Source organism: Stegastes partitus, unplaced genomic scaffold, assembly GCF_000690725.1.
Source record: "Stegastes partitus isolate 25-593 unplaced genomic scaffold, Stegastes_partitus-1.0.2 Scaffold81, whole genome shotgun sequence".
NCBI lineage: Eukaryota > Metazoa > Chordata > Actinopteri > Pomacentridae > Stegastes > Stegastes partitus.
The window spans coordinates 134,637-161,834 of NW_007577812.1; the positions used below are offsets into that span (position 1 = coordinate 134,637).

Genomic DNA, 27,198 nt, shown 5'->3' on the forward strand with positions numbered 1-27,198 from the left:
AGAGTTTGTCTGGAATACATTGGGAATCCTTTAAATCCAAAACCAGATATGAAATTTCAATTACAGCTTCAATTAAAATGTTGCACGACATGCTGCGTTGTCTTCAGTTTTGTGTGTCTGTCTTTGTGCAGGCTCCCCTGGCTCAGCCTGAGTCTCCCACAGCCTCTGCAGGTGAGGATGTCCAGTCTCTGGCTGAGTCCATGGACTCTGACCGCGAGTCTGTCGGCAGTAACTCCAACGTCAACACTGGAAAGCCCAGCAAGGAGAAGGACAAAGATAAGCAGCGCAAAGACAAAGACAAAAGCCGGGCTGATTCTGTAGCCAACAAACTAGGTAGCTTCAGCAAAACCTTGGGAATCAAGCTGAAGAAAAACATGGGGGGTTTGGGTGGCCTTGTGCACGGCAAAATGAACAAATCTAACTCTGGCTCAGGTCGTAGTGGGGAGAACGGAGGGGAAAAGACAAAGAAGAAGGAGTCTAAGGCAACCAAGGGAAGCAAGGAGGAGTCGGGACAGTCAGCCAGCTCCACTTCTTCTGAGAAGGCCACTAGTCCCTCCCCTACAGATAGAGACAGACCCTCCAGCTCCTCCCCTACTGAGAGACAGGACAGTGTGGGGAGAGTCTCAGGGGACAAGACCCTGGAAAACTGGAAATACAGCACCGATGTCAAGCTCAGCCTCAATATCCTGCGGGCGGCAATGCAGGGGGAGCGCAAGTTCATTTTCGCAGGACTCCTGCTCACCAGCCATCGACACCAGTTCCACGAGGAGATGATCAGCTACTACTTGACCAACGCCCAGGAGCGCTTCAGCCAGGAGCAGGAGCAGAAGAGGAAGGAGGCCGAGAAGAAGCCGCCCGCCGCTAACGAGGCGACCGCGAAGAAGCCCGAGCATGAGAGTGTCTTCCAGAGGGAGAGGTCAGACAGCTCACCTCCGGAGAGCTGCTCTCCCGTCCTGCCCCACCACACCCACACCTACAACAACTCGCAGCCCCCACTGGGTCTCAAGATGCAGGGCAGAAACAGTCCCACTCCTGCAGCCCCTCTCGTCTCCGTCCCCGTCCCTCCTCTCACCCCGCCGACGGCCCCGCACCACGTCTCTCACCCAGCCCCAGCCCCTGCGCCTTACTCTTCCCCCAGTATTGGTGCTAAGAGACCTGGGCCCGTTCCTGTGTCCGCCCACTACAGCCATACGCCGCCCATCCAGAGGCACAGTGTGATTCACTTACAAGATGTCAACATGCAATCCTCCATCTTCCAAGATGACCCCTATAAGCCTGTGGTAGGCACCCTAAAGACATGCGCCACCTACCCCCAGCAGAACCGCACACTCTCATCCCAGAGTTACAGCCCCGCTCGCCTGTCAGGAGTCCGCACTGTTAACACCATAGAAACCCTGTCCTACAACATGCCCGGCGAACACAAGTCCCACACCTACACCAATGGATTCGATGCGGGAGACATTCAGGACTGCCTTGAGTTTGCTGATGAGGACAACTCGTCTCACACCTGGCTCAACCAAGACAAAACCAAAGGGCGGAGCTCTGGAAGCCCTTTGTACTGCTTTCAGCAGCGCCGCTGCAAGAGGGAGAACTGTTCCTTCTACGGCAGGCCAGAGACAGACAACTACTGCTCCTACTGCTACAGGGAGGAGCTGAAACGCAGGGAGAGGGAGAGCAAAGTGCAGAGGCCTGTATAGCCATCACCGCTGCTTCAGCCACTTGTCAACGAGGCCGCAGGAGACTTGAGGGAACAACACCATCTGCACTCTGCATTTAAAATTACATGATGGCAAACATTTTTCCTATTTTGTTGAAGAATGCTCGTGTATTCCTGTCGCCCTTCCCTTGTTGGTAAAGATTATTACTTTATGATGGGGGAAGCAGAACTTGAAACAGTGAGCAGCTTTGGCCAGATATTGTTATTTTTGTTTTACTTCTGTCTCATTGAAGTTAGTCTTTTACTTGTTTTAGAGTAAAAGTCATCTCTCTGTGATGTAACTTTCTGTATGTGAAGGAGAGCTCTTTATTTTTCAAAGTACAAAAGATTTGCATCTCATCAGGAAGGAACATTTTAGCTCTTTTAATCAGTTTGAATGCAATACCTCTGCTTGGTTCTTCAAAATCTCTGTGGAAAATTTGTAGTTGTTTTGCAATCAAAAGAAATTTAACGGGGGATTAATATTAGACTTTAAAGCAATAAATTGGTGATTTTTGCTACACCCTCTCCCAATTTTGTCTATGCACCAATAATATAGTTACTGTAGGTTAACTGTGTCTTGTAAATTGTAAAAGATTGTCACAGTGTGCTTTTGTAAACAAATTTGAACTACAGGAATTTAAATGTGTAAGCATCATAGATTGTAATCTTGGATTAGGATGAAATGTAAAACACATTTGTTAAGTGTACCTTTGTCCTCACCACCGGTGCAAAGGGTTTGCTGTGTCAGAATTGGACTCAAAATATTGTGTAAGATATCATTTCACATTTTTGCCCGTAGTCGACCTCCTGAAGTCCACAAGCACTGCCAAACTGGCTTCTCTAAACGATTACAATTCAAAATTTTCAAAAATGTTTTCTGTGCCAAACACCGAACAATGTGCATAGGATGAAATGCTTCTCAAAATATGCAGTGTTTATGGTGTGTTTCTCTGAGTTGCCTGTTAGCTAACCTACTCGGTAAATGTGTTAGATGAGAAGAACTGTGGGTAGCGAGAGCAGGCCGATGTGTATTTGTCTGAAGTGTTATTACGTGTCTCTCTTCCCCCCCTCCCCCCTCCGTACACACACACACACACACACAAACACACACACACAAAACACAATGTGCAATCATGCTATTAGCACTATGTGGTGACCTGCAGTATAGATGTGTCACCGGTCCAGTGTGAGATTGTTCTTCTTCCATATCTAGAGGCCGTTAAAAGAAGCACCTGCTGCTACGAGCACCTCAAGCCTTTGTGATCATCAGTGCTTTAACCAATCAGTGGGTTTTTAAAACCCCAGGCCTCCAAGTGCTTTCTGCTCATTCGACATGACTACTGTAAAGACGCAGTGTTTGTGTTGCTGTTTGTTCTGGTGATGCTTGGATAATGTACCATGCTGTCCTTAACTAAGTGTGTCCTGGCCAAGGATGTCCACTGCTCCCTCAGTTTGCTTCTGTCTCTCTCCTGTACACACTGCAGTGTTGCTCCTCTTTGTTTCTATGTGACTAGTTCATGGACTCTCACCATGTTAGGACTGTAAGATATGATTTTGTATTCCTTTAAGAGTTTTACACTACTTTAAATTATTAATTTGCACATTAGGTACAGATGTAAATATGAGAAAAAAAATAGTTTATTGTTACAAACATGGTGTGTCTGTGTTATTTTTTTTGTTTTTGCTGAAATCAGGACAAATTCCAGAGAATATATAAATGACATTTTTAGGTTTAGGAATATTTTTAACCAGTTCTGTGTTCTAAGTTATTTTATAAGAATCTGCTCAACGTGCACAACAATACACTTTTTGCTATCTGTTTGCTTTAATCTTCTTTTCCTTTTTCTAATGAGCCCTACAAACAGACGGGCTGGCAACACTTTATGAATTCACACAGCAAATCAGGTTTCAATATGGTTATTGTGTTTTACACAGCAAACGCCGATTACTGTCAGTCGAAACGTTCCGGGTTTATGTTGCACTAATCACTGCTTGGAGTTGCTCAACATCCTTTCAAAGGTAGATTAGCACCAGTAATAATACTGCATTATCAAATTGCTTGAAGACTTGCGTGACAGAAAGGGGCACTTTGCCAGTTTTGCTCATAAAGGACTGTTTACTTGTAATGGAGAGCTCTGCTCAGTAAAAACAGTCAAACAATGTCTTATGTAGCTCTGTCGGAGCTTTGTCAAGGCTGAGAAAATGACCACAGTGATTTTATTAGAGTTTTCTTTATTGAGTCACCTAATTCGCCGCTAGTGTCTAAACTAGAGGCATTGAGTTTTAATAATGGGGCATTTACCAAGCAGGGACAGTCCAATAAAAGACGTTAAGTTGCATCACAGGGACGAAAGATTAAGATACTTTGGCCTCCGCTGCACACATATATGTTTTTGCCTGTCTTTAGCAAGCTTCCAAGAGATATAGAGGTGTGGTAGAAAACACCTGGTTCAGCCTCTTTCAAATAATAATCCTAGGTGATGCTTTGGAGGCCGAAATATCCAGATTTTTCAAAAAATACCTGAATCCTACATTTCCCATAATGCAACTCACCTACCTCTCCAAATTTTTAAACTAGGACATTTTTTTGCCTGAAAAGGATAATTTATCCCTGGTTGGCTTCTTGAATGAGTCGGGCATAACAGAAGGAGGGGAAAATTCCCACCAAAATCCGTCCGGGGTTTACAGAGTTGAGATTCTTGAGTGAACTGCCAAGTAGGGCAGCATTCCAGGCTGAGAGCTGCAACTCTCCCTTATTCCTCCAGAGACACTCCTACATTGGCAGGAGGATTGACACCAAGCAGCAAAACAGGCCTGCAAAAGAAAAAAAAAAAAGAAAAACAGCGGAATAATCTGCAAGTGCATTCATGAGAAGCGTCCTCGCCTGCTTGCGATGGTTAAATCAGGTGTGGGCTTTCTGTACGTGAGCACAACGAGACAAACACCACGCAAAAATGACTCAGAGGGTATTCGGAGAGATTTATTTGTCATCACAGCAACGCAGGGATGAAGTTAATTACAGCTTAATTTAATCTTTAAATGCAGGGAACAGGAGCTGCTCGTGAGAATAGTTCAAACTTTCAGTCTAGTGTATTAGCAGCTGATGCCAATTACAATCAGGGATTTCACACAGGCGTCCATAATGTTCGCTTACTTACAGTTGATTGTATTATTTCAAGAAATTCAAAAAACTTGCAACATGCTTTAGGGTGAACACACTGATTTTAAGCACTGAGCTCAAGAGAAACACGTGACTTTAAAACTTTCGTAATGCTCCCAGATAATTAAAAAAAAGTGAAACAATGGTCTATTACAGTGAACAAAAGTGTAAAGAAACTGTGGGAACTGTGAAATACACCAGAAAGAATGAAGAAGAATATTACAAACTTTAAGACTTTTTCTTCTCTAAGCAATCCAAGAGTTGGAGGTAAAGCAGGCCTTTGCTTTTTCAAAGTACGTACAGTCTGTCGAGTAGCAGCAGGCTGGAGTTGGTGGAGTGAGAGTGAAAAGGTTGCTCTGTGGGCAGCAGCCTGCACTGTGTGGGATGAACTGCATACTTCTGAGCATATAGTCTCGTGATCGTCAGAGACGACGATGCGGGTTAGCCTCACTTCTTCAACTTTTGCCCCGCGGTTCGGCTGGACTGCGGCTGCTCATAATATGGACTGGCTTGTCAGGATCTGAAGATAAATTACATCCCCACGTGACGCCCAATGTTAGTCACACAATGGCTCATGAGGGCCTCTTTCTTTACAGCAATGTATCCCCGGCTCTTGTATTACGCGCCTTCCATAACAAGTACTGAATAAGACAGAGTACATTGTCTTCTTTCCTGGATCCCCTTTTCTCAGAATTTCCTTTGAATTTGCATGAGGGACCTCCCTTTGCTTTTCAGAGCGACAAAGAGCTCTATCAGGCATACAGCAGTAGTTTGGCAGTCCTCTTTCCCCCCTCAAACAGCCTCCATGTTGTCAAATACACTCAAATCAGTTCCAGCCAAGATTCATACTAAAAAAAACACCATGATGCATTTTATTTGTCGGTGCATCTGTCTCCTTCCGCACATAATTACAGCCCGACGGAGGCCTTGACGGAACACAATAGTTCATAAATATTGATTTTTATGGTAAGCAGTTGTCTCATTATGACGATGAAATTAAAATGTGGGACAAATACGCGTATCCATGGGTGTATAAATTGAATATTTAAATCCTCTCCGCACAGTTCTCCTCAACAGGATTGGAAGCCACTCCACCTGACAGGAGTTACAGTTCCGTTTTAAGCAGGGTTGCTGCCTTTGATGCCTCTGCTGCAGTGAGTGGTATGCCAACCCTCCTCCCCCCCCCCCCCCACACCCACCCACCCACCTCCCATAGCTAAGCCTTGTTCTCAGTCAGTGCCAGCCTCCAATATCTGAGCTCATCCCACCCGCTCCGCAAGATCTAGCGCCAGCCCTGCCATGCACTGCACTTGAGAGTGGGTGGCATCACACGGCCCTTCAGCCTGCCTTCTGGGGTTTGGCATGGAGGAAGGAAGACATGAACGCAGGCCTCCGTGTGATTAGGACCACTGCTGCAGCAGCAGCTGACCACGTCTCTTCCTCTTTTTTTTTTCTTTCTGTAGAGTATTTCCACTGATTCTCAAAGTGAGCAATGCCCACACACCTCAGTGGAGCATAGACCCTTTTCCAGCCTCCCACGCTCTAGACTTTGAGTGAGTCTAGGTTGGGTGCACCAATCAGCAGCGGGTAGCACCACCCAACCACCCCCTCATCCTCGTCTTCCTATCCTCGCACATTGTCCTGTGCTTTCGCCGACATAATGCAATTAAAAATAACTCGTGCTCCAGGTTCTCGTCATCGCGTTGTAAATACCAAAGTTTGTGCCGCGTACAGAATTTCACCTGGAAAATTGGACGCACAGGAGCTGATAATCCAAAGAAAAGGTGTGACTGAAGAGATAAATCAGTCAAACTGAAACCACCTCCTCCTCCTCCCCCGCATCCTGTCTGCGGGGCGATACCAGAGGAGATGCTCATATAACTGTCTGTACTTTGCCCCGCATCTGCAGCAATATAACTCACTATAAAGGAGAAAATGTGTCATCTGGAGAATAAACATGTGATTGAAAGACACGCAACCCAGAGAGAGAATACGTGCGTCACCCACACAGCCAGCAAAACCTGAGAGCCTTCTTGTAAGACGGAGAGAAATGTGTGAATTATCTCAGTCAGTGGTCTCCAGAAGGACTCCATTAAGACTCTACTGTTGCATGACCAGAAGTTCCACAACCTCGCCAAGGAAAGATTTGTGCATTTAGGAGCTTGTTTTTTTCTTTTCTTGATCGTAGCTCCCTGCCAACATTCAAAGCATAAGATAATCAAAAAATATGATTTAAATATAAACCCATAAAAAAAAAAGAAAATCCAGCTATGCAGAAGTCCCTCATGCTGCCACACAATTAGATGATGAAAAACAAGCTCTGGGAACATGCCGGCTGCGATGTCCCACCATTGTGTGTTGGTGCCAGGGGTGGCAGCTTGTCTGTTTGTGTGGCGTGGTGTGCTTGGTAGCTCCAACCTGCCTGGAGACAGGAGGTGTACAGCTTGAGCAGGGAGAACACCAGGCTCCTCATCAAGAATTTTAATGCCTACGTTCTTCCTCTTTCCTTCCTGTCTCGCTCCACATCGCACGGTTCGCCGCGAGCAGGAAAGGCCACGCCTGTGATCTCGACTGGTGTCGGCGGGCGAGCTCGCCTTAAGAGAGGGGATAAAGAGACAACGGCGGTGATTTTGCGCAACAGCGAAAGCAGATGGAGCGAGGAACTCTGCCGTTTGCGTGTCGGGAGGAGTTAAAAGTGCACTTTACGCAAGGGGGAGGCTGCAGTTTGTAGTGAATCATCCATGCCTCTGAAGTTGTAAGTGCGCTGTGTATGTACAGGAAACTTCACACAGTTTATCAGTCGTGTTTGGCCTGAAATACAACAAGGAAGGAAGGAGTCCCCAGCTTTCGGTGCCCCACCCACTGTTGATACCCCAGCAGTTACTGTAAATATTTGCATGGGTGAAATGAGGGAACAAGGTGTACTTCCTGTTGCATGAATAATACCGAAGCACATGGCAGGCTGGTGAGAAAAGCCTGTCTAGCTGCAGAATATAACTCTAAAAGCCTACTTTCATGTTGAACAGTGACAAATGAGGAAGTTCCTAAGTGGAGAATGTCACAACTCTCACATTAAAGAGAAACTATATCACATTTTAACACAAGATAAACACATTCTACCTAAATTAAAAGAAATTTACAAGCGAAAAGATCCACTCATGTTCAGTTTTATACACCAAGGGCCTCGATAACTTTACTTGGCATCAGTGTTAGCTTACAGAGGCTAATGTTTGCAAATGTAGTTCCTAGTGCCTGGGTAATATAGGACTACAGTCAGCTGGATTAGATTAGCTTAGCTTAGCTTAGCATAAAGTCTTGGAAACAAGGGAAAAAGCTTGCGTTGTTTGTCCTAAAGGTAACCAAATAGCACTATTAGCGTCTTCCAGTTCCGCTTTAATTTTTGGCTGGGAACTGCACCTTGGTTTAGTCACTTGTTTTTTGTGCAGCTTCGACAAAACAAAGCCATAAAATGATAAATTGTTAGCTTTAGAGGAACTGGAGCTACAGCCAGGCTAGTTGTTTCTCTAATCTTTAGCTGTGTCTCCATTCAGAGGCTGTATTCTTCTAGATATATGTCCTTCTTTTCCTGGTCTGAGAAGATGCAATGGGGGAGCCTAACTTATCCCAGAGTTCATTATGCCCTGGTTGGATTTTTGACAATATGGCCGACTCATCTGCAACTTTGGCAGTGAAAGAATACATTCAAATGTAAGTATTGGGTAATCTCATTTCCTCCAGTACATATAAAACTACAAATGCTAAATTTCTGGCTCTATCTTGTCAAAGTGACTAAAGGCTTTTGTTCCAAATGTCAGCTTTGGCTGTCAAATTTTCTATGTGAGCAGCGCTCCAAAATGCAAGGGTAAGAACAGCAACAGCTGGTGACGCAAATAGGAAATTTGTAGTCAAGAACCGTCTAATTTAATAATGCAACCCTCGAGAACGTGACTTTTGTGGACCTTCAAGAGAGGCCTTCCCTAAATGAAGGCACAGCTGTTATGCTAAAGCTAAGCCAAGTGTCTGCTGGCAATAGCTTTACAAGCTATTTGGCGTACAGAACGAGAGTTTTCTCAATTTGACATTTTGGGAAATTAATGTTTTCCCTTTCACATTTTTTTTTAGCATTCATCGTGTTAATTGCCTTTAACTGTGGTCACTGTGGGTCAACACAACAAAAAAGCAAAGTATACCAAAACTCAGGTGTTAATGGCTCCTGAAAGATATCTGGAACTCCCAACGAGTCAGTCAGAACTGATGAAGCCTCTTGGATGAGAGGTGGAACGTCTTCAAGGAACTCAAGCAAATCCAGTTACTACGATTAATCTACCAGAATAACCATGACCTGGACGACTGAGAATCTTCACAGACACAAAGCATACCAAGAACAAATTGTGGCTGCTTATTTTATGAATTTATTTCCAAATGTAAACTTCACTATTTCATGCATACAAGTTATGACAACATACATTATTCAACAATCTGTTATTTTTCATATTTGCATAGGACATGGTCACAATATATTGTCTAACATGTAAAAAATAATGCCATAAAAAGGTACAGCAGAGCAGCTAAGACCAGCACATTGAATGTGTGTAGAATCCAAGAAACTGTACAACTGTAATACTTGAATGTAGTGATTTTGGTTTGCTGAGAGAAGAAACAAAATGACACCTGAAAAGTTAAGAGTGAGGTCATTGGAGAATGTACTGGCCATAGCTGAGTCGAGAGTTATTTACAGAATAGATTATACTGGTGCTAAGAGGGGAAGCAGCACCATGGAGTCACTACAACAGGCAACTGATGGTGAGGGGCAGAGGAGAAACACACAGAGGTATCAAGAGAGCAACATTACACTGAGGAGGTACATTGAAGACAAACAGGTACAGGTAACAGAACCAAAAGGCAGGTGAGAGGCTCTCTCTTTGTAATCAAAGTGAGGTCACTGACAGCACTGTACGCCGCATAACCTGGAACACGCTAATCCTTTAAGGGCAAAACATACCCGATGCTGGAGCAAAAGACTGTTATCTTTCTGCAGTAGGGACCGAATGCGACGCGGCGTCGGTTCGGGGCAGCGGAGCGAGGCCACACAGTCGGTGAAGGGTACCGACAGATGTGGTCCGCCGCTCTGCCACCACTGAGTTTCTTTTACCTCTCTTTCAGTCTGTTTTACTCTTTTGTTTGCTTCGATGATTAAATGGGTTTTTTTGTTCATTCAAGTTATTTTTGAAAAAGTAAAAACAATAAAGTCGCTTTACTGGAGATGTAGAAAAAAAGGTCCATATCAAGCACAACATCCAAATGATCAACAACTTACAGCATGTAAAATTGAACCCAGCTGTACAAACGGCGCTGGATTCAAAATTACTGCAACATTCATCTTTCCCTTCAAAGCCTTTGGTAACAACAATCAAGAAACCACCGTATACTTTTATGGCTGACCCCTACCTTTAAAAGCCTCAGGCCTTTTGTCATGAGGGAAGACTTGCTCTTGTCTGTCCTTAACTTTTAAATATAGCAGGTATCCATTCAGATTGGGTTAAGCCTACACAAAGAGCCTAAAGAATCTGCGACAATGAGAAACGTACCTTGTGCACAACTCACAACGTGTAAAACCTCACAGTCAAGACAGACTTCTATTCATAACCTACAAAAATGCATTGGGTCGATGTAAGCAGCACATTTATAGCAAATGCAATTTTCAAATCCTTTGGAATGGTTGGGCATCTATTCTCATTAAGACTGTTTATGTCCAAAAAAAATAAAAATAAAATACCTGCAATAAGCCATTATACACTGCTTGTATCGAACAGCAAAAAAAAAAAAAAAAACAGAAGAAAAAAATTAAATAAGAACCAAATGAAAAAACAAAGCTACACAATCAAAAAATGTTTACATAAAGCAGAAAAAAGAACTTAACTTAGAACACTCGCATATCAAATATGCAGAGTTGCTTCATTAAAATCTTGTACATAACATAAAGACATGTCACACTTTATAAAAACTGTACAAGTTTGTTTAATGTCTGATAGTAGCTAGGTCTGTCACCCTCAACATTTGTATCCTCTATATGAAGTTACCATTATAGATTTGGCACACAACTGCATCGATCATGCGTGTACGTTTTGAAATCAGCGATGAAGATTTCCATTGAGACAGTCTGATCAGTGATACATCGATGTCATTAATATGAACTCCTTAAATAAAATTGTTAGTCGTTTACATACTAGGCAACAATTAATTCACTTTTATATATACTTTTTTTTTTTTTGTACAATTAGAAGAAAAATATTAACCGGTACACTGTTAGTATCTCGCAGGAACCTTGCATTTCCATTTTTGCTTTTTCTCTGACAACTATCTGTAATCACACTGGAATCATAAAATCGGATGAAAAAAAAAAAAAAGAATAGTAATTTACAGCGGACATCCTCCCTCACATAGAAAATGTTTGAACCAAGACAATGTGGAGCTCAGCGGGAGAGGGATGTCTTTTGTATTTTTGTAACATAGAATAATAAAAAATAAGGTTTTTTTATATTTCTTGGAAATATTTCTTTCTTTTTTTTTTTTTTTTATCTACAAGGACGTGCAGGATCTGGCAATATGGGATGATTATATAAAACGTAGCCCAGTGTTTTGTTTAGTTTTTTTTGTCTTTTACAGAAAAAAAGTCTCTCTTTCTTTACTTCCTCATTCAAGTAGGGACAAATAAAACCACCAAATATTTGTGCTACTCATCAAGCAAAACGTAAGCTACATGATGGATGTTTTTGAAAAAGATATGAAGGTACAACAAAATATTTCAAGAGGTATGATTTTTGAAAAATATACAACCTTAAACATTTCAAATGAGACGGAAAAAAAAAGCTATAATAAAAAATATGACTACATTGCTAACTCACAATGCTGTGGTCTCTATTTTTATGGAAAAAGAATCTAAATAATAAAGAAAATTAGTCACTCAATCTGAAATTGACACACATAGAGGTCAGGAAGTTTCCATACTTATCATCACCCAGAACAAACCCCCCCCAAAACGTTCTTTATATTTTCTGACTTAGACGAGTTTTTGGATGGCAGGCTAACTGGAATAGCCTGCATCCTGACATCAACAGAGTATTAAATGTTCCTGATTAAAGGAGTGAACCCCATCAATGGAGCGAAAATTCTGGTTTTAACCAAAATGATGCTTTAAATTCAAAAGAACTGCTGAAATGACCTGAAGACAATGATGGAAAAAAAAGAAAAGCATAAAATAAACCAGATAAAAGAGCAGACTGTACACCTTTCTTCAGAGAGGTTCATAATTATTTGACAACAAAAGCAAGTACAGTAAAAATGGACATGTACAAAACTGTGTTCAATGGCCTTTTGTGTTGAATTATTCAAGTACATTTGGTACAGTGAGAATAAAAGTTTTGAGACGCTCTGCCTGTGGACGCCTACATGTCACTGGTGCAGTCTGGATGGATGGATAGACTGGGGGGGGGGATGTTTACACAGTCGCTTGGTTTTCAGATGGTTGGAGCTTCTTTTTGCCTTTCTGTAAGTCCACTGACATTAAGGGTCAATGGTGTTTAAAGGGGCATTTCACTGAAAACGGCTCCGGTGTGGTTGATAGTAGGACTGTGAGATGTTATGAAGACACGATAGGCAGGAGCTGGGCCTGTACTGAGGCGTTCCTGTGTTTCCAGTGTGGTCGGACACTGACCAGCAGTGAACACTAAGCACCCAGGAACATCGAGGGAGGAGGGGGGGGGAGGCTGGCAGACATATATCTGTGCGGCAACTGATGTTATAACAAAATACACAAACTGTCCCATATCTGCTTGGCAGATGTTGACCCTGAGGAAAATGTGCAGATTATGGATCAAGAACTGATTAATGAAACTTGCTTGAGGGCGAGCTACTCAGAAACTTGTTTTGTTTTTTTTTTTCTTTTTTTTTTTTGCAAGTGAAAGTTACACTACAAACCAGGTCAAAAATTGACGATAACAAAAAAAATGTCATGGATAGAAAAAAAAGCTGTTCAACAGCAAATTGAAGAATTATTTTTTTTCTTAAGAAATGGTAAATGTAAAACCCTCTCAGCACTTCTGTCACTGAGAGTTGCTGATCAGTGGCATTCAAAGTGTCATCTTGCAGCCTGGAAACTATTTTAACATCATACAAAGGATTGGGGGTTTTATTTTTTTAATTTTTTCCTTTTTTTTTTTAATGTGGTGTTTTGAGGAAACTACTGCATTCGATCTAAATAAGGGATGTTTTCTTTCTGGAGAATGTGACAGAGCTGATTCATCACAACTTTAAAGAGAGATGGCTGCTGTGGAGAACGGGGGGACAAGGCCTGCCATTCATGAACTTACACCTGCCAGACCGCCTCAAAAAAAAAAAACCATCTACGCTTTCAGGGCGAAGTTAACATGCATATAGTGTCAAGCACAGGACTGCGGGGCGAGAGCCGGCGGAGCTGTTGGTAGGATGGAGCGAGCACATGCAACTCAGGATGACAACAGCCCGGAGGGGTCTGACAGGACCGAACTACATGGATGACACTATTTCCAAAATGTGGTGCTGAAGCATTAAAAAGGAAAATGTAGGCATAACACAGACTGGCTGGGGGCTGCAGCAGTTTTGATAGTGGTGCCCGTTTCCATGGAAGGTTTACTGTGCCTTTTGCCTGACTTATTGAGGCATGTCTGTCTAGAAACACAAGTCAGCTTTCTCACGGGACATCTGAGCTTCACAGGCAGGACGACGTGAGGCTGGTGAGCACTGCGCTTTGCTGATATGTTCGTTTTGGTTCAAATGTTTTTACAACAGTTTAAAAGCCCCCACCACCCCACCACCCTCGTTGAGAGAAAGAAGTTTGAAAGCAGCTGTTTGAAAGCTCAGGTTTATCAATGTGGAGCGACGTAGTTTTTCCTTGGCATTGTGACGTCGGACTCTTCCAGCGGTAGCAAAAGGATTTCTGTCTGTGCTTAGGATGGAGTCGGGCACATCCCACCCACACTCGATGCAACTGTTGCTCAAACACTTCTCTTTCTACCGTTATCCTACAGTTTGGATCAACACGCTAATTACAGACATTTTTTGTTGTTTTCTCTGCTGGCTGTTTTCTACCGTTGGAGGGAGGAGGGGAGACGGGAGGAAGGAGGAGGAAATGGGGGTGTCTGCGACTGGGTGTCTCCTCCTTTGTGCTGTTCAGCTCATGATAAACCTCTCCTCTTTTATCAGGACCTGCCCTCTCTTGCCTGTTTATTGCAGATAGCTGCTTTGTTCGCTGTGCGCTCCACGTTGTTGTGGCCCGGCCCTGCTCGGCTCTGCCTAAAACACTCTGGCCTACATTTGAACCCCCCCTCACACACACAAGTTAGGCAACCTCATGCAATCTGGCAGGCTCGGAGCTTCACCGCTCTCTGACAGGACAGGTAGAGCCAGATGAGGAAAGACTCCTTGGGGGAATGGCATGTTAGCACTCCTCCTGCAGGCTGTGAATAGCTTCTTTTGGGTGCAGCTGTTTCCTCCAGGGAAGCCACAAAAAGGCAGAGCCAGGAGGAGGGAAGCGAGCGGGCGGGCGGGCGGGCGTCTGGCTCTACCTGCGATACTGCCAACCAGCAGGGCCTCGGTGAAGGGCAGCTTACAGGACTCGATAAAAAAAGCTTTCATTCACTCTTGTCTTTGGTACTTTTTTCCTATGTGCTTGAGAGATGGATGAACCTTGTTTCGTCCCTTTGTGTCCATTTTGAAATACGGGCTGATGAGACAGATTTTGTTAAGCAAGAACAGCTGCTTTGAAACTTAACTGTCTCTATTTAAAGGTTTTCAAAGTTTCTCCAACTTTAGAATTATAAAAAAAAAAAAAACGGTTAACCCAATAAATTCCCAATCCTCCCACAGTGCAGATCCACATGGCTTAAACTGCACACAACTATTTAATGCAGCACACATTGAACCCAGTGTAATGTAATATTAACATTGCAGCGGAGGAACAGATGGATTTCGTTTTTTTTTTTTTTCCAGAGATGGGGGATCTGCTGATTGTTTTCATACTTTGTACACAGCAATTACATTACATATGAATCCACTGAACACGACAGAGAACAGAACTTGAGTTTTGTGTGTGTGTGTGTGTGTGTGTGTGTATGATTGACCAGAAGACTGTAGGGCTTGTTTCCTCGAAAGTAAAAGCCGACAAAAAAACAAAAACAAAGAGTGCAAATTGTGTTGAGTGTAAGGCTGCTATATATGTACTGTATGTCTCTCTTCACCGTGTTCATTCTTTCAAGCTAACAAGGCCATCCCTGAGCAGGGCGTAAAATTCAACCCCTGTTGAATTTCAGAGTAAAGTGATGAGTATATTGTGCAGTCTGTGTGAGTACGGTTAAGTACTGTGGTATTACAGAAATAGCAACTGTCTTCAATCCTGAGGTGTGTGTGTGTGAACCCCTTTCTCCTAACCCGTTCAAAAAAAAAATTCAGAAAAACAAAACGAAACAAAACAAAAAAATCCCAAAACATTTTGATAAGACTTGTCAGGGTGTCTGTTTTTTTCTTCTTCTAAACCTTGTTTAGCTGACTGTGAACATACATTGAACAACTAGCCATGATCAGAAGCTAAAAAAAAATACAGACATGTGGTACAGAATGTAGATATTGCCATCTGGGAAAGGCATTACCTTCTTTTAAGATCACACAAGTAATTGCACTACAATAAGCAGTTATGTACAGTATGGTACACCACAGCAAGCGCAGGAATAGCAAAGGGGAGGTTGCTGACAACTGTGCAACAAAAGTGTTACGATGAAAACACAGGCCTCACAGTCTGGAGGCAGAAAAGTGCGACCGGGTTTCAGTTTAAGGCGAGTTGGCTGGGCTGAGGGCGGGGCTGAGGGTGGGGCTGGAGGCATCCGAGCGGCTGTAGTCGCTGAGGGAGCTGGGACGTGTGGTGCCGCCGCCGTGGGGCCTCTTCAGCATGCCGGGCTGGAAATCTGAGTGGCGCCGGGCGTGCTTCATCAGGTGGTCGCTGCGCATGAAGCGCTTGTCGCAGAGAGGGCAGCCGAACTTCTTCTCCCCCGTGTGGGTGCGATAGTGGCGGGCGAGCTCATCGGAGCGGGCGAACTTCTTACTGCAGTCGGGCCAGGTACATGGGAAAGGTCGCTCTCCTGCAAAACGCAGACAAGGGGGAGGGAGATGTCAATCACACAAGCAGACAGCTGCATGTCATTTAGCACAACATCCACACTTTCGTTTAACCGCTTATCATTTTCAGGTCACAGATGCCGCCGTTCAAGTAGCCGTTGTTTCCCATCGTTTTCAATCTGATACGTCCTCTCTGCTTGTATCTCCGACTCCTACACGTTTCTACCTGCAGTTCCCGGCCTCACCAACCGCCCCGTTGTTTGTTGTTCTCTGATTTCTATCTGCTATCTGTCTGCCATGCCTCAGCCTGGTTCTGCCAGAAGTTTCCCTTTTACTCAAATTTGAATTTATGCTTCACACGGTCACCAAAGAGCTTGCTCAAAGGGAATCTTTAGATTTGTTGGGTTACTTTCTATGTTATAATTTTGCAGTGTTTCACCTTACTACGTGAAGCGCCTTGAAATGACGCATGTTGTAAGTTAGTGAGATAGCGGTGAGCTAGGGTTCAAGTTTCTTCTTTTTTTATTTATCTACGGAATAAAACAAGGCAGCAGAACCTCAACAAGAAAGCAAAGTGTGCAGATGAGACTAAGAAACCCTCAGATTACAGAAGAAACCTCACTTCAGTATGCACTATACAAAAGTTATGAATCCACAGAAACAAGGAACAACCACAGGCTTAAAAAAAACAAACTAAACAACTCCAATAATTCAGCGCGGGTGTACTGTGCGTGCTTCGTGTATGCTTATTGTGTGTGAGCATGTAGTGACGCACACTTGTGCTCATTCAAGCCCTTATGAAAGAGAGCCAGAAAGATCAATTCCAGTCAGATATGATCAGTGGGGATAGCTCAGTTTGGTTCAGGAGGCCGGTCCCGAGCCTATATTTGAAAGTCATGAGGGGAGTTCTCACTCATCGAATATCATGTTTGCTTTTAGTTTTCGACAAAGCTATCCGATTGTTATGCCGTGCTGGAGTGCAGACATTTCAAATCCATTTGCGATTTCCAGTTGCATTAAAATGCAACAGTAACTTTGGCAAAAGGGAAAGTGGACGATTGCATTATGATGGATTTCCAATCTAAAGCCTGTCTCCACAAGCCGATTTTAAAACTGTAGCGAAATAAATGGGAGCCAATGGCTGCCTGAGAGGTTTAAACAACACAATCAAAATTCAATTCTAATTCTTAAAAGTACTTTGTCAAACTATTCTTGCGAGAATAGCGGGCAAGAATGTAAAATATATGCGATTCGTGGTAAATGGGCCGTCCCAAAACCAGCGTAAATGTTTACATTTTTGGTGCTGTTTCACGTTTCATTACTTATACACACTAAGCCTCTTCAGATGTACTAAAAGCATCCGTGAGAAGCGACGACTCTTCTTGATGTATACATATTTCCGAACTCTGATGACAAAACTTGTGATTGCCACGTAGTGAGCAGCTCACCACAGTGAGAGCAGTGACTCATTCAGGAACTATGACTATTCAGGAGGCTATTCCTATGTTTGTGATAAACCACTAAGGGTTAAGATATTTAAAAAGAAATCTTCAAAATATTAAGAAATATGGGACAAAAAAAAATAAGCTTCAGCAATGGGACGTGTGGTAAATCACCTAGAAATTGGCACAGCGCTGGAGTCACAGACACAGTTTAATTATCTGAGCTCCAGATGCTAATCACGCTCACAATGGTTACGCCAGCCCATTTTCCAACATGCAACTATCTGTGACTCGGCACATGGGAAATTACACCCTCCCCCTTCCATCAGGCAATAAAAGTGGGCTTTGACACAAATCTACTCAACGCCAGATGGTACTAAATATCGCCATATATCTTGTGTTTTTCCGTCCATTATGATGTGGAAACAGCGCATTGAACCTAAATGCAGCGTTCTGCGTCTACTGGCCAGTGTGTGTAACACTGTATTCCATTTAGTTCCATTTCAGTGAGTTTCTGCCTAACAATAGCAACATCCAGCGGTCTAATTTTACCAGCGTGGCCTTAAAGAAACTACAGCACGGGGCAGGACGTAATCTTTTAATGTTTAGGTTCTGTTCTGCGAATAATAAATCATCACGTGCACGCCCTCGCCAGGGATTTGAGGAATGAAAGGGAAAAGATGGGTGAGATACATGAATGTTTATAGGTGGCGCATAAGAACAGACCTGCCAAATGCTTTCTTTGTTCTGTGGTTTCCCTCTGGGCCACAATGGAAACAGTGCTGTTCGGCATCAAACACTCATATGCTACCTGATGCCAGAGAGTCTCAAAAACAAGAACTCCGTGCACTACTGGTCTCGATCCCTCCCCCCCATACTGCATGGTTACAAAACATGCAGACAGACAGAGCAAGTCTAGACAGTCCGGTCTATGTTCCTGCCTCTGACGCCTCACCTCAACTCCAGACAAACTCAGTCGGCCCTGCCCACTACAGTTCCTGTGGGCTCGTACAGGCTTCAGTGTATTTAAACTCTGTAACTGACATCTATACATTTGCATATGCACACTGAACACAGTCCTGCTGCCTTTTCTGCACACTGTCTGCCCTGTTTTCACTCTTGTGGTAGAGCTTACATATAAAGAAACACATCCCTCTGTCCTGCACAAAGTTAGGAGTTAAAATTCATAAAGATGAGGCGGCTGTGGTTGCTTACAAACCTTGGATTACACCTTGCTTGAAGCAGGGCTCCAACAGGGAAAAGGGAAGCAGTGTAAATCTCACATCACTTTTTTTGATTGAAGTGACTTATGATAGACTGATTTCATACCATATTAGCAAGAGAAGGAGCCTGTGCTGCCACCTGGCACTGCAAAATGAGTTATTGGCTTAAAAGTAGAGCTAAGCTGTGCAGGCTGCTTAAGGCTCAATAACCAGCGTAACGGATCCAACAACATTAATATTTAACCAGACACGAGAGAGCAGAGCTAGGCTGAGATATCCAGTCTAACTGCCCGGATACAGTAACGCAGTCATAGTGGAAGCATCAGGTATCCAACAGCAACTCTCTGGGACGAGTGACATTATTTGGAGCTCCGTGACATCTCAGAAAATGCAGAATTAACAAACATGTTGCTCGTTCTGACCCCGCACTGAACAGCTTTTGGCATTTAAGCCAACGACATGAATATTTATAAAAATCCTGCTGCTTTAATGTCAGCTTTGCAAAGATTCGCTTGCATAAAAGGAAAAGCATGCAATGTCCCAATTAATTGTTGTGTTTGTTTCATAACATGAGGACTGGGATTTCCATTAAGGCGGTAAAGATTTTTCTGGTAACAATGAGGAGGTTTAGGGAACAAAAGCTTTGATCCTGAGTGGAAATGATGATAGGGGCTATTACCTTCACTCCCCACCATATTTCAATAGACTGCAGCTATTACTCAGCATCTCTGCTGGGAGAAGAATGCGACGAGCTACGTGACTTTCCTTCCTATCTAGTTCCAGTGTCGTCCGTGACGCCAAGCCCCACCGATTGGTTATCCCATCTCTGGCACTGAGCCATATCCAGGGTGTGGTTTGTCTTTCTCAGAATGTGTCAGTTGCAGAGGGCGAGGGCAAAGGGTGGAGGGGGTAATGAGGGAAGCTTTTCCTTAACGAACACAGTGACCCAGTTACCCATAAAGTGAGTTACATCATGCACGCAAACTGTACCTCTACTAAGCACTAGTGTCCCCCCTCCAAGGCAATGTGATTATGTCACAGGTACTCTTGTTATATAACTGTTCTCTCCGAGTCCACTGGGTCAGTAAATAAACAGCTCATCTCTGCTCCTCTCCCTCCATCCTCCTCTCATTCATATCTGAGAAATGCTGCCCCTTCGTGCTCCGTGGAAACGGTTAAAAGAAATGGAGTCCGTCTCCCTGGTGTAAGGGATGCTGTCTGCAAAGGCTGAGATCAAATCTCTTTTTGACGTGAGCAGCAGCACAAGAACTCAACTCGATCACCTGCTCCAACAGCAGCTACCAGCATTTCAACCAAGAGTAGATAACATTCCTTGTGTGTCCTCAGGCACGGGCAAAACTCACACAGTGTACACCTGAAACCTCCATGAGAGCCTGCCATAAGAGAGCCAGAGTAAATAGCTCTGCAGGGTGAGAGGGGAAAAACACAGGTCTTGCGGATACATCAGAGATCACCTTGAACTTAACTTCGCTCTGCCTGCACAGTGAGAACCGGAGCAGGAAATACATTTTGCAGAGCTCAGAACAAAAACAAAGGTGCACTTTAAACCTGTGTAGACCTTTAGAAGCAAACAACTGGAGAAGGGAAAGTAAAACTGGACTGAGACTGTAGAACACAGCTCATTAGAGTTGGAGCTACCTCACTTCAGTGCTGACTTAGTGGCACAGCCAGCTTGGCAACATGAAATGAGAGGGACACCACTAACTCCAATGGTAGGGCTCAGTACAATCCTATAATTTGGTTGCATGTTTACAACAGACTATGACCTGTAACCAACCAGGAGCCAGCTCCTCTGCCAGCAGACAACCATTGATGGGATTTTGGGTAATACTAAAATGACTGCGGAGTCCCTCATCAGCATAAACCGCTGGAGCAGACGGGGTTAACACAGCCGTAAGCCAGCCTCTCCCTCCACACGCACCCTCACATGCCAAGATGGCATAAACGCTAACATGTGTGTCGAACAATAAATATACATTAAGGCTTCTGCTGCTCTTCCTTTCATTGTTCACAGAGAAGTATACGCAGCCTTCGCTCCTGCAAAAATAACAACAAAGGCCCACAAAGTTCTGCGGTGTGCACAAAGACACCGCCCGATTTGAAACATATCTGAGATCAGAACAACTGTTTATGTGGCGGAAAAATTAGCTCAGTGGGAGAGAAGAAAAACTACCAAGAAAATCTGTCAAGTGAAAAGATGTTTTCTCAGAAGCTTCATTCAGAGTTTTGCTGCAAACATGAAGAAGTCGTCTCTGCAGGAGCAACAAAGAGCCCATTGGGTTGGGTCGGCTGCTCGTGATGAGAATTGGCTCGAGCTTGCCATGAGAAAGCTCCGAAAACAGACAGTATTTAATATATTATCATCTTTTGTCTTTATTGAGAGGGACCTTGCTTGTGGTTGAATAGCTCGCCTCCCCTTGTGGGGCTATAGCTGTCAGGTCGTGAACAATAGCAGCAGCCTCGCTCCCAGCAGGAGAGGCACTCCTGTAATGCATTTCAATCAGACAGGCTGCACGTACTAACCGTAACTCACTCCCCTTGGTCTACAATGCGCAGGGCTATTGACATTCACGCGCAGACATGCAGTAGGGTCGAGTGTGACCATCTGACTCCTGCGCACACTTAGCTATACATTACTGCATCCCCTTAACTGTTTAAGGGAAAGGCAGGAATAGCTTACCGGTATTGACCAGCTCATCACATTCGCCTCAATTAGTTAGAATGGGCACTTTCTTTCAGCCTTGAGTGCATGCTAAAACAGCCTGCAGTCTCAATGTGTCGCAGGCGGTCTACTTATCTTTTAAGCCCGGTTAACTGACGACATACAAACAACAGCGGTCGTTAAAGGGTGTTTATAGTTGGTTCGCAGGTGGGAGCAGGGATGGCCCATCATCCATGACTCTCACACAGCACAATGTCAGCTCATTCCACTTATAGAGTATAACTCATATGAGATAGACATCCTTACCCAGCATCAGACAAAGGGCCATAACCCTGCTAGATCCTGAGAGGCCTCACCACATTGCGATAAGAGCAGATACAGGCTGGAGATAGTGCCAGCTGTCCCCGTGAAATGTCTGATAGACTGAAGGCGAATGGAAGAGAAATATTGTCATGCCTTCCAGAGAAAATGATCAGGCCCTCCTTCTCCCAAGACTCCACAAAATACTCCTCATTTTGTCCCGAGGGCCACACCCCAGTGTGTTGTGGTCTGCCACAGTCTGATTTATCACACAGAGAAAGGGGACACACCTTACATACCATAGTGAACATAAACAGCACAGCTAGAGACAAAACACTCCCTCTGATGATAGCTCTATAGCAATTTCAGCCTTTTCTCTCTTACTCAAGCTGTGCTAAACACTACACAGTGGACACAGTCAGGGTCTGACTCTCAGATGGGACCCTGTGAGTGCCGGGCTGACAGGAGTGGGTTCTGCTGCTGAGGTCACAGCCCTTCAAACGTTAATCAGATTAGCTGCAGATGCAGCTGAATAAATGACCTACATCAATGGAGGGCATTGACAGTGAATATCCTGGTAGCTAACCCCACCCCCACCCTGCTGCACTGTATATTCTGTCTTTGTACTGCAGATCCCTCCCTCACATGCGAGATGCAGTTGGCTGTTTTTGAACAGTGAAGGTGAAAAAAAATGCCCCGTGTTCCACAGGTCTGTATCCCTCTCTTCCTGCCGCTGGTAATCAACACCACACCACAAGACGTGGCCGGGGCTCGGCCTCGCAACACAACACGCTTCAGCACCTATTTTGCTTTGCAGGCTGGAAAAGGGTGGGAGGGGCCATTGGGGGAATAGACAGAGCGGCTTTTATAGAGCTACTCCAGAGCTAACTAAAGAATACATGAGCCCTGTGGGCCAGTGAAAGCAGCACGGCCAGGGAACTGCCTGACAGGGGCCTTTCAGTGTTATGACTATCCACTTTGCATGCTTGGCTGCTTAATCACAGTTAAATCAGGTTTACATCCCAACATTAGTGGGGAACTATCCTGCTATCAGCTTTACGTGCGCACGAGAAGGATGACATATGGACGGCATGTGTACCGGCACATGCCTTGGAGACGTCTTCTATGGAGCAGTAACACTGCACCAGAGGATTAACGGGCAAGATGGCGGCTCCACTTTGGCTTTATTTACATCCCGAGGATCAAGTAGATTTTACTAATACCTTGTTTCCATTGGACACATACTGCGCTGCAACATGTGACCTTCACAGGCCAACCAGATTTTATTCATTAAAGATGCTATTGAGAAGGCACCTTATCTTACAGCATAAGAAAGACCTACATTGTGCACATCTGTACATTTACAACACAACAAGTCAGCAGTCATGCAGTGGCACTTGGAGCGAAATTGATGTCACTGGCACGCTCACAATGACAAAGCTAGCACACTGATGTCAGGCGTGCAAGGTGAAGTGAAGCATGCCAAGCACAGAAAAAATAACAAGTGTAACCTGATAATGGTGCTAAATGTAAAGAGGATCCCCAAAGTCCTCAAACAGTAAAATGTACTGAAATGAGCAAATGTACTGAACTGGAATCAAATTTTTATGGCAAATAGTAAAGTCAAGACATTTCACTTAAAATCCCAAATATCCACCTGCTGGTGCCGCCACACGTAACACCAGGGGATGTACAAAATCTCTGGGCTTCACCCTCTGGGAAGCATGACTCTCTATAAAAAGATATCTATGGCAATCCATCTCATGGTTGTTAAGGAACTTCCCTGTGGACCAACGTGGGAAACGAACCCTCTGCTCGCATGAAAAACACATAACTTGTAACGTCACCTGAGTGGAGAACGTTCCCCATGATTGAGGCATCATCTTTTTATTACATGTCATTAGAAATATGGCTCAGCTGGGAGCAATAGTGAAAATGCTGTCGGTGGTAGGTAGACAGAGTGACCTCTTCTAGCCCAGTGGAGTTTTTACCCGTTCGTTGCGCCAAGGTTAGGCTCGAGCAAGAGCAGGAAAACCCCATCTCCACCCTGCTACCTCATCACTGCCACCAGCCACACAGGAACACTGTGCACTCTGTGTAGCAGTGCAGCCAAATATAAAACCACTGGCAGAGATGCAGCATATATAATCAGAGACTCCTGCTGCTTTTTCCATGTGGAATTTGGGATAATTTCACGTTTAAAAAAAAGTGTCATTAACCACAGTTATTTGACCGAAAATAGATAGCATGCATGAATAACTGGGTCTACATGGCAGTAGAACTGTGCTGCCAGGTGGTGCCACTTATTTTTTAGGACAGACAGTAAAGGGCTTTACAACCATCCCACAGCATTAGAGGTACCCCAGCAGAACACAAAAGCAGTCCAGACAAAACATCAACCCAACTGTAAAATATGTTATTAGGCTCTTTGTCTTTGAGGAATATTGACCCTGTTCCTCCTTGTGATTCCAATAGGTTTTAAATAGGTATTGTACACTGACAAGATCTCCTTTTGTGAGACCTGGCCGCGGGGGGCACAGAAGGTCCGAGCTATTTGTTCTGAAGAAGAGTCAGGGGCCATCTCTCCTCTGGTGATGACAGTCTGCATGACACCAGCACAGCAGAGTAATGAGGCCTCACGGAGAACACCATGTGCTTCATGACCACAAGCCACCTCTTATGAAAGTGGGTCTTATTCATTCCAGTATTTCAAAACAGAATGAATGAAAAAACTAAATTTAAAAAAAGGGGCATTAAAAAGTCCAAAACAGATTGATATTTCTTTGGAAAGTTCCATTTATAACTCAGTTTATCTGTACACAAATGTCACATGACTGCATTCATACTGCAGATTGAGTATTGTCATAGAAAAGCTCCACCTCCTTCACCAGAAGATCAGACAAAAGCAGTCTGGTAACCTTAGCCCCCTAAACCGCTATAGATTCCTCACTATCAAACTCAATGCAGTATAATGAGTGATTTAAATTCAGTGTGGAGTCCTGTGTCTGCTACATCTTGGTGCTCCTGTTACACTGAGTTAGATGGGAAGCCTAAAATGAAACCACCTTAGTCTCTCCTCAGGAGTCTAAGGAGACCCTTAACCAGGAACTTTGTCATACATGTAAAAACATGGAGTCCCCAGTTACTTATTTATAAACCTCAGGCCTTGCTGTGGACAGTTTTTCTGCCACTGTTAATAAAAACCTTGCTGTAAAATATGCACATGATGTTCAGGACATTGTGTACTGAATAACATATTTTCAGTTCTACTGAAGTGACAGCCAAAAGCTCATGAGAAGAATTATAAAAAAAAAAGACGAGTTTTGGGTAAAAACTGTCTCCATTTGTTATTTAGGAGAGCTATCCCTTTATAATGCTTTAATTGTTTGAAAAGACACTAAAATACAGTGCAAAATTAAAAACAGCAACACAGAGTAACATCTGTGGTCGACAAACAACATCATAACATAAAATGAAATATAATTTCTTAGGATTTACAATAAAAACTATTGATTCATTATGTGCTGTAGTCACTGCATGAGAAATGCAAATCAGACACACAAGAGCTGCAAAGGCTGGGCTGCTGAGGCTTTGGGCTGCGCAGGAGTCAAATGAGGACATCTTGTCCTCGGCTCTTTGTTTGGTGTCTATAGCAGTGTTTCCCTCCTCAATTAGATAGTGGTGTTTGGCTGGAACTGACTGGGCTGGGATCCATTCTCTCTTGACTCTGCTAGTAGGGGCTGAAGGGAAGCACACTGCCAGAGTCTGGCTCTATGAAAGCACTGCAAGGTTGGCTGAGGCAGACCGGCTGAACTCAGATGACCCACATTCTGAGCCTATCCAATCAAATAGGCAGAGGGAGTCATTATTATCAGACTTTATGGGACAGAAACCAATCGCAAAGCCAGACGACGCAGCGTATCCAAACAGAAAAGCAGGCGAAAGGAAGCGCTTAATAAGCACAGAGACAAGGGCAGGGCTAATACAGAGCAATAAAACTGCACTAAACTCACATGGTCAGGGGCTGAAGGGAAGCACACTGAGTGGTGGAGCGCGGCTGCGAGTTTGGCTGAGGCAAGACAGCTGAACCGAGATGACTCATGTTCCATAACTATCCAATCATATAAGCAGGAACCATCCTCATTATGAGAAATTATAGGACAAACACCAATCAGAAAGCCAGACAGGGGAGTGTATCCCAAAAGAAAGGAAAAGGCTTGATAGGAGACAGGGAGGCTGATAGACCGTAATAAAACTGCACTAGAACACACTGTACGGAAAACACAGGAATTTTATTCCCTTTAGAAAGTCATATAACAGATGATAGTGCAGTGTTATGGAGCCTGACATTATGTACATACACAAGTCAAATCTGTCTCTTGGCCTACTCTTGACAAACACTCATTTTATGCTGCAGCTGATGAATAAAAAGCAACAGAAATGCAATATGGATGACAAAACCTCATGATTATCCACCAGCCACAAGCAAAAATCATCATACAACAGGCTTGCAGTGTTTCATACTTTGCATTGTTGTGCAATCCTTTCTTCAGGATAATAAATGCAGTGAGAGAAGTACACAAAGCCAGACAGAGGAGGTCAGAGCAAATACGACAGATGAGACAAGAATCTACCCCTGTAAGGATGGGTGGCTTATTATTTTAATATTTGGGGCAGGTGGTGGGTGAATTATGCAAAAAAATAATAATAATGGGGCTCAATGTCATGACACATATTTAGAATTGTTTTCTTGCACATACTTCCAGTAAATGACTCACACAAGGCGTTTTCTGCTGTGATCCAGAAAGGTCTGTTTTGTTTCTGCTCTGTCAGGTTATGTGTGTGTGTTTGTGTGTGTGCAGAAAGCATCATAGCAGAGGGGAGATGAGCTGCAGAGGAAAGCAGAGGCTCCTCGGTCGAGGCTCAGCTAGCTGAGTCTGTTGCTGGCCAGATCAGCTGGCAGTCTGTCTAGCGGGGGTGTGGCACATCACAACAAAGGGCTTAAGGCAGACAGGCGACTGCACAGCTCGTATCAAACCCCCAATTTGACTCGATCTACATCTTTTTTTCCCCCCCTTTCTCGCTCCCTCCCTCCCTCTCTGTGTGTAGCCTATCCTGCGGAATGCAAAGCGCAAATATGGAGGTATGGTCCTTCAGGAAGGTCACGCGTAACAGAGCCTCAGTGCTGATCTGGAGCGCATTTGATAGCCTTTCTCTGCGCGCTGTGACCGCACACTTTGCTGGATTGATCTTGCAAACTTTCTGAAGCTACAACACTCGTGCTTGTGCTGCGATGTGCGCATTACATGTTCGTGGATTTCTTTTGTTGTTGTTGTTGTTTCCTCATGTTGCCGTGAAACAAAAACCAAAGTTTACTTCGATCAATAACAACAGAAGCAATATGATCTGTTTTTTTTTGCTCTGCAGTTTCGGTTTGAACACTGTCCAATGCGGTGATGTGTGTGTTTAGTGTTGGGGGGGCGCAAAAGGAAAGCCGTGACAAAGCTCCGAGACTTGAGTGGGAGTGGCACTATTTTCGACCATCC

General features: G+C 44.0%; 2 protein-coding genes across 3 annotated transcripts in view; one reads left to right on the plus strand and one right to left on the minus strand.

Annotated features, from left to right (window-relative positions):
- The window catches only part of otud7a (OTU deubiquitinase 7A), a 47,201-nt gene extending 43,685 nt beyond the window's left edge, over nt 1-3,516 (plus strand). For both annotated transcript variants that reach the window (XM_008276789.1, XM_008276788.1), the window contains exon 13: nt 132-3,516. In XM_008276789.1, coding sequence (XP_008275011.1) covers nt 132-1,697 — 1,566 coding nt within the window. In that variant the 3' untranslated portion in view covers nt 1,698-3,516. The remainder of the gene's footprint in view (nt 1-131) is intronic.
- A 5,735-nt stretch (nt 3,517-9,251) lies between these two features.
- Nucleotides 9,252-27,198, minus strand: part of klf13 (Kruppel like factor 13) — a 19,259-nt gene continuing 1,312 nt past the window's right edge. Inside the window, exon 2 of the mRNA XM_008276790.1 lies at nt 9,252-16,027. Within this exon, the coding sequence (XP_008275012.1) occupies nt 15,720-16,027 (308 nt within the window). The 3' untranslated portion in view covers nt 9,252-15,719. The remainder of the gene's footprint in view (nt 16,028-27,198) is intronic.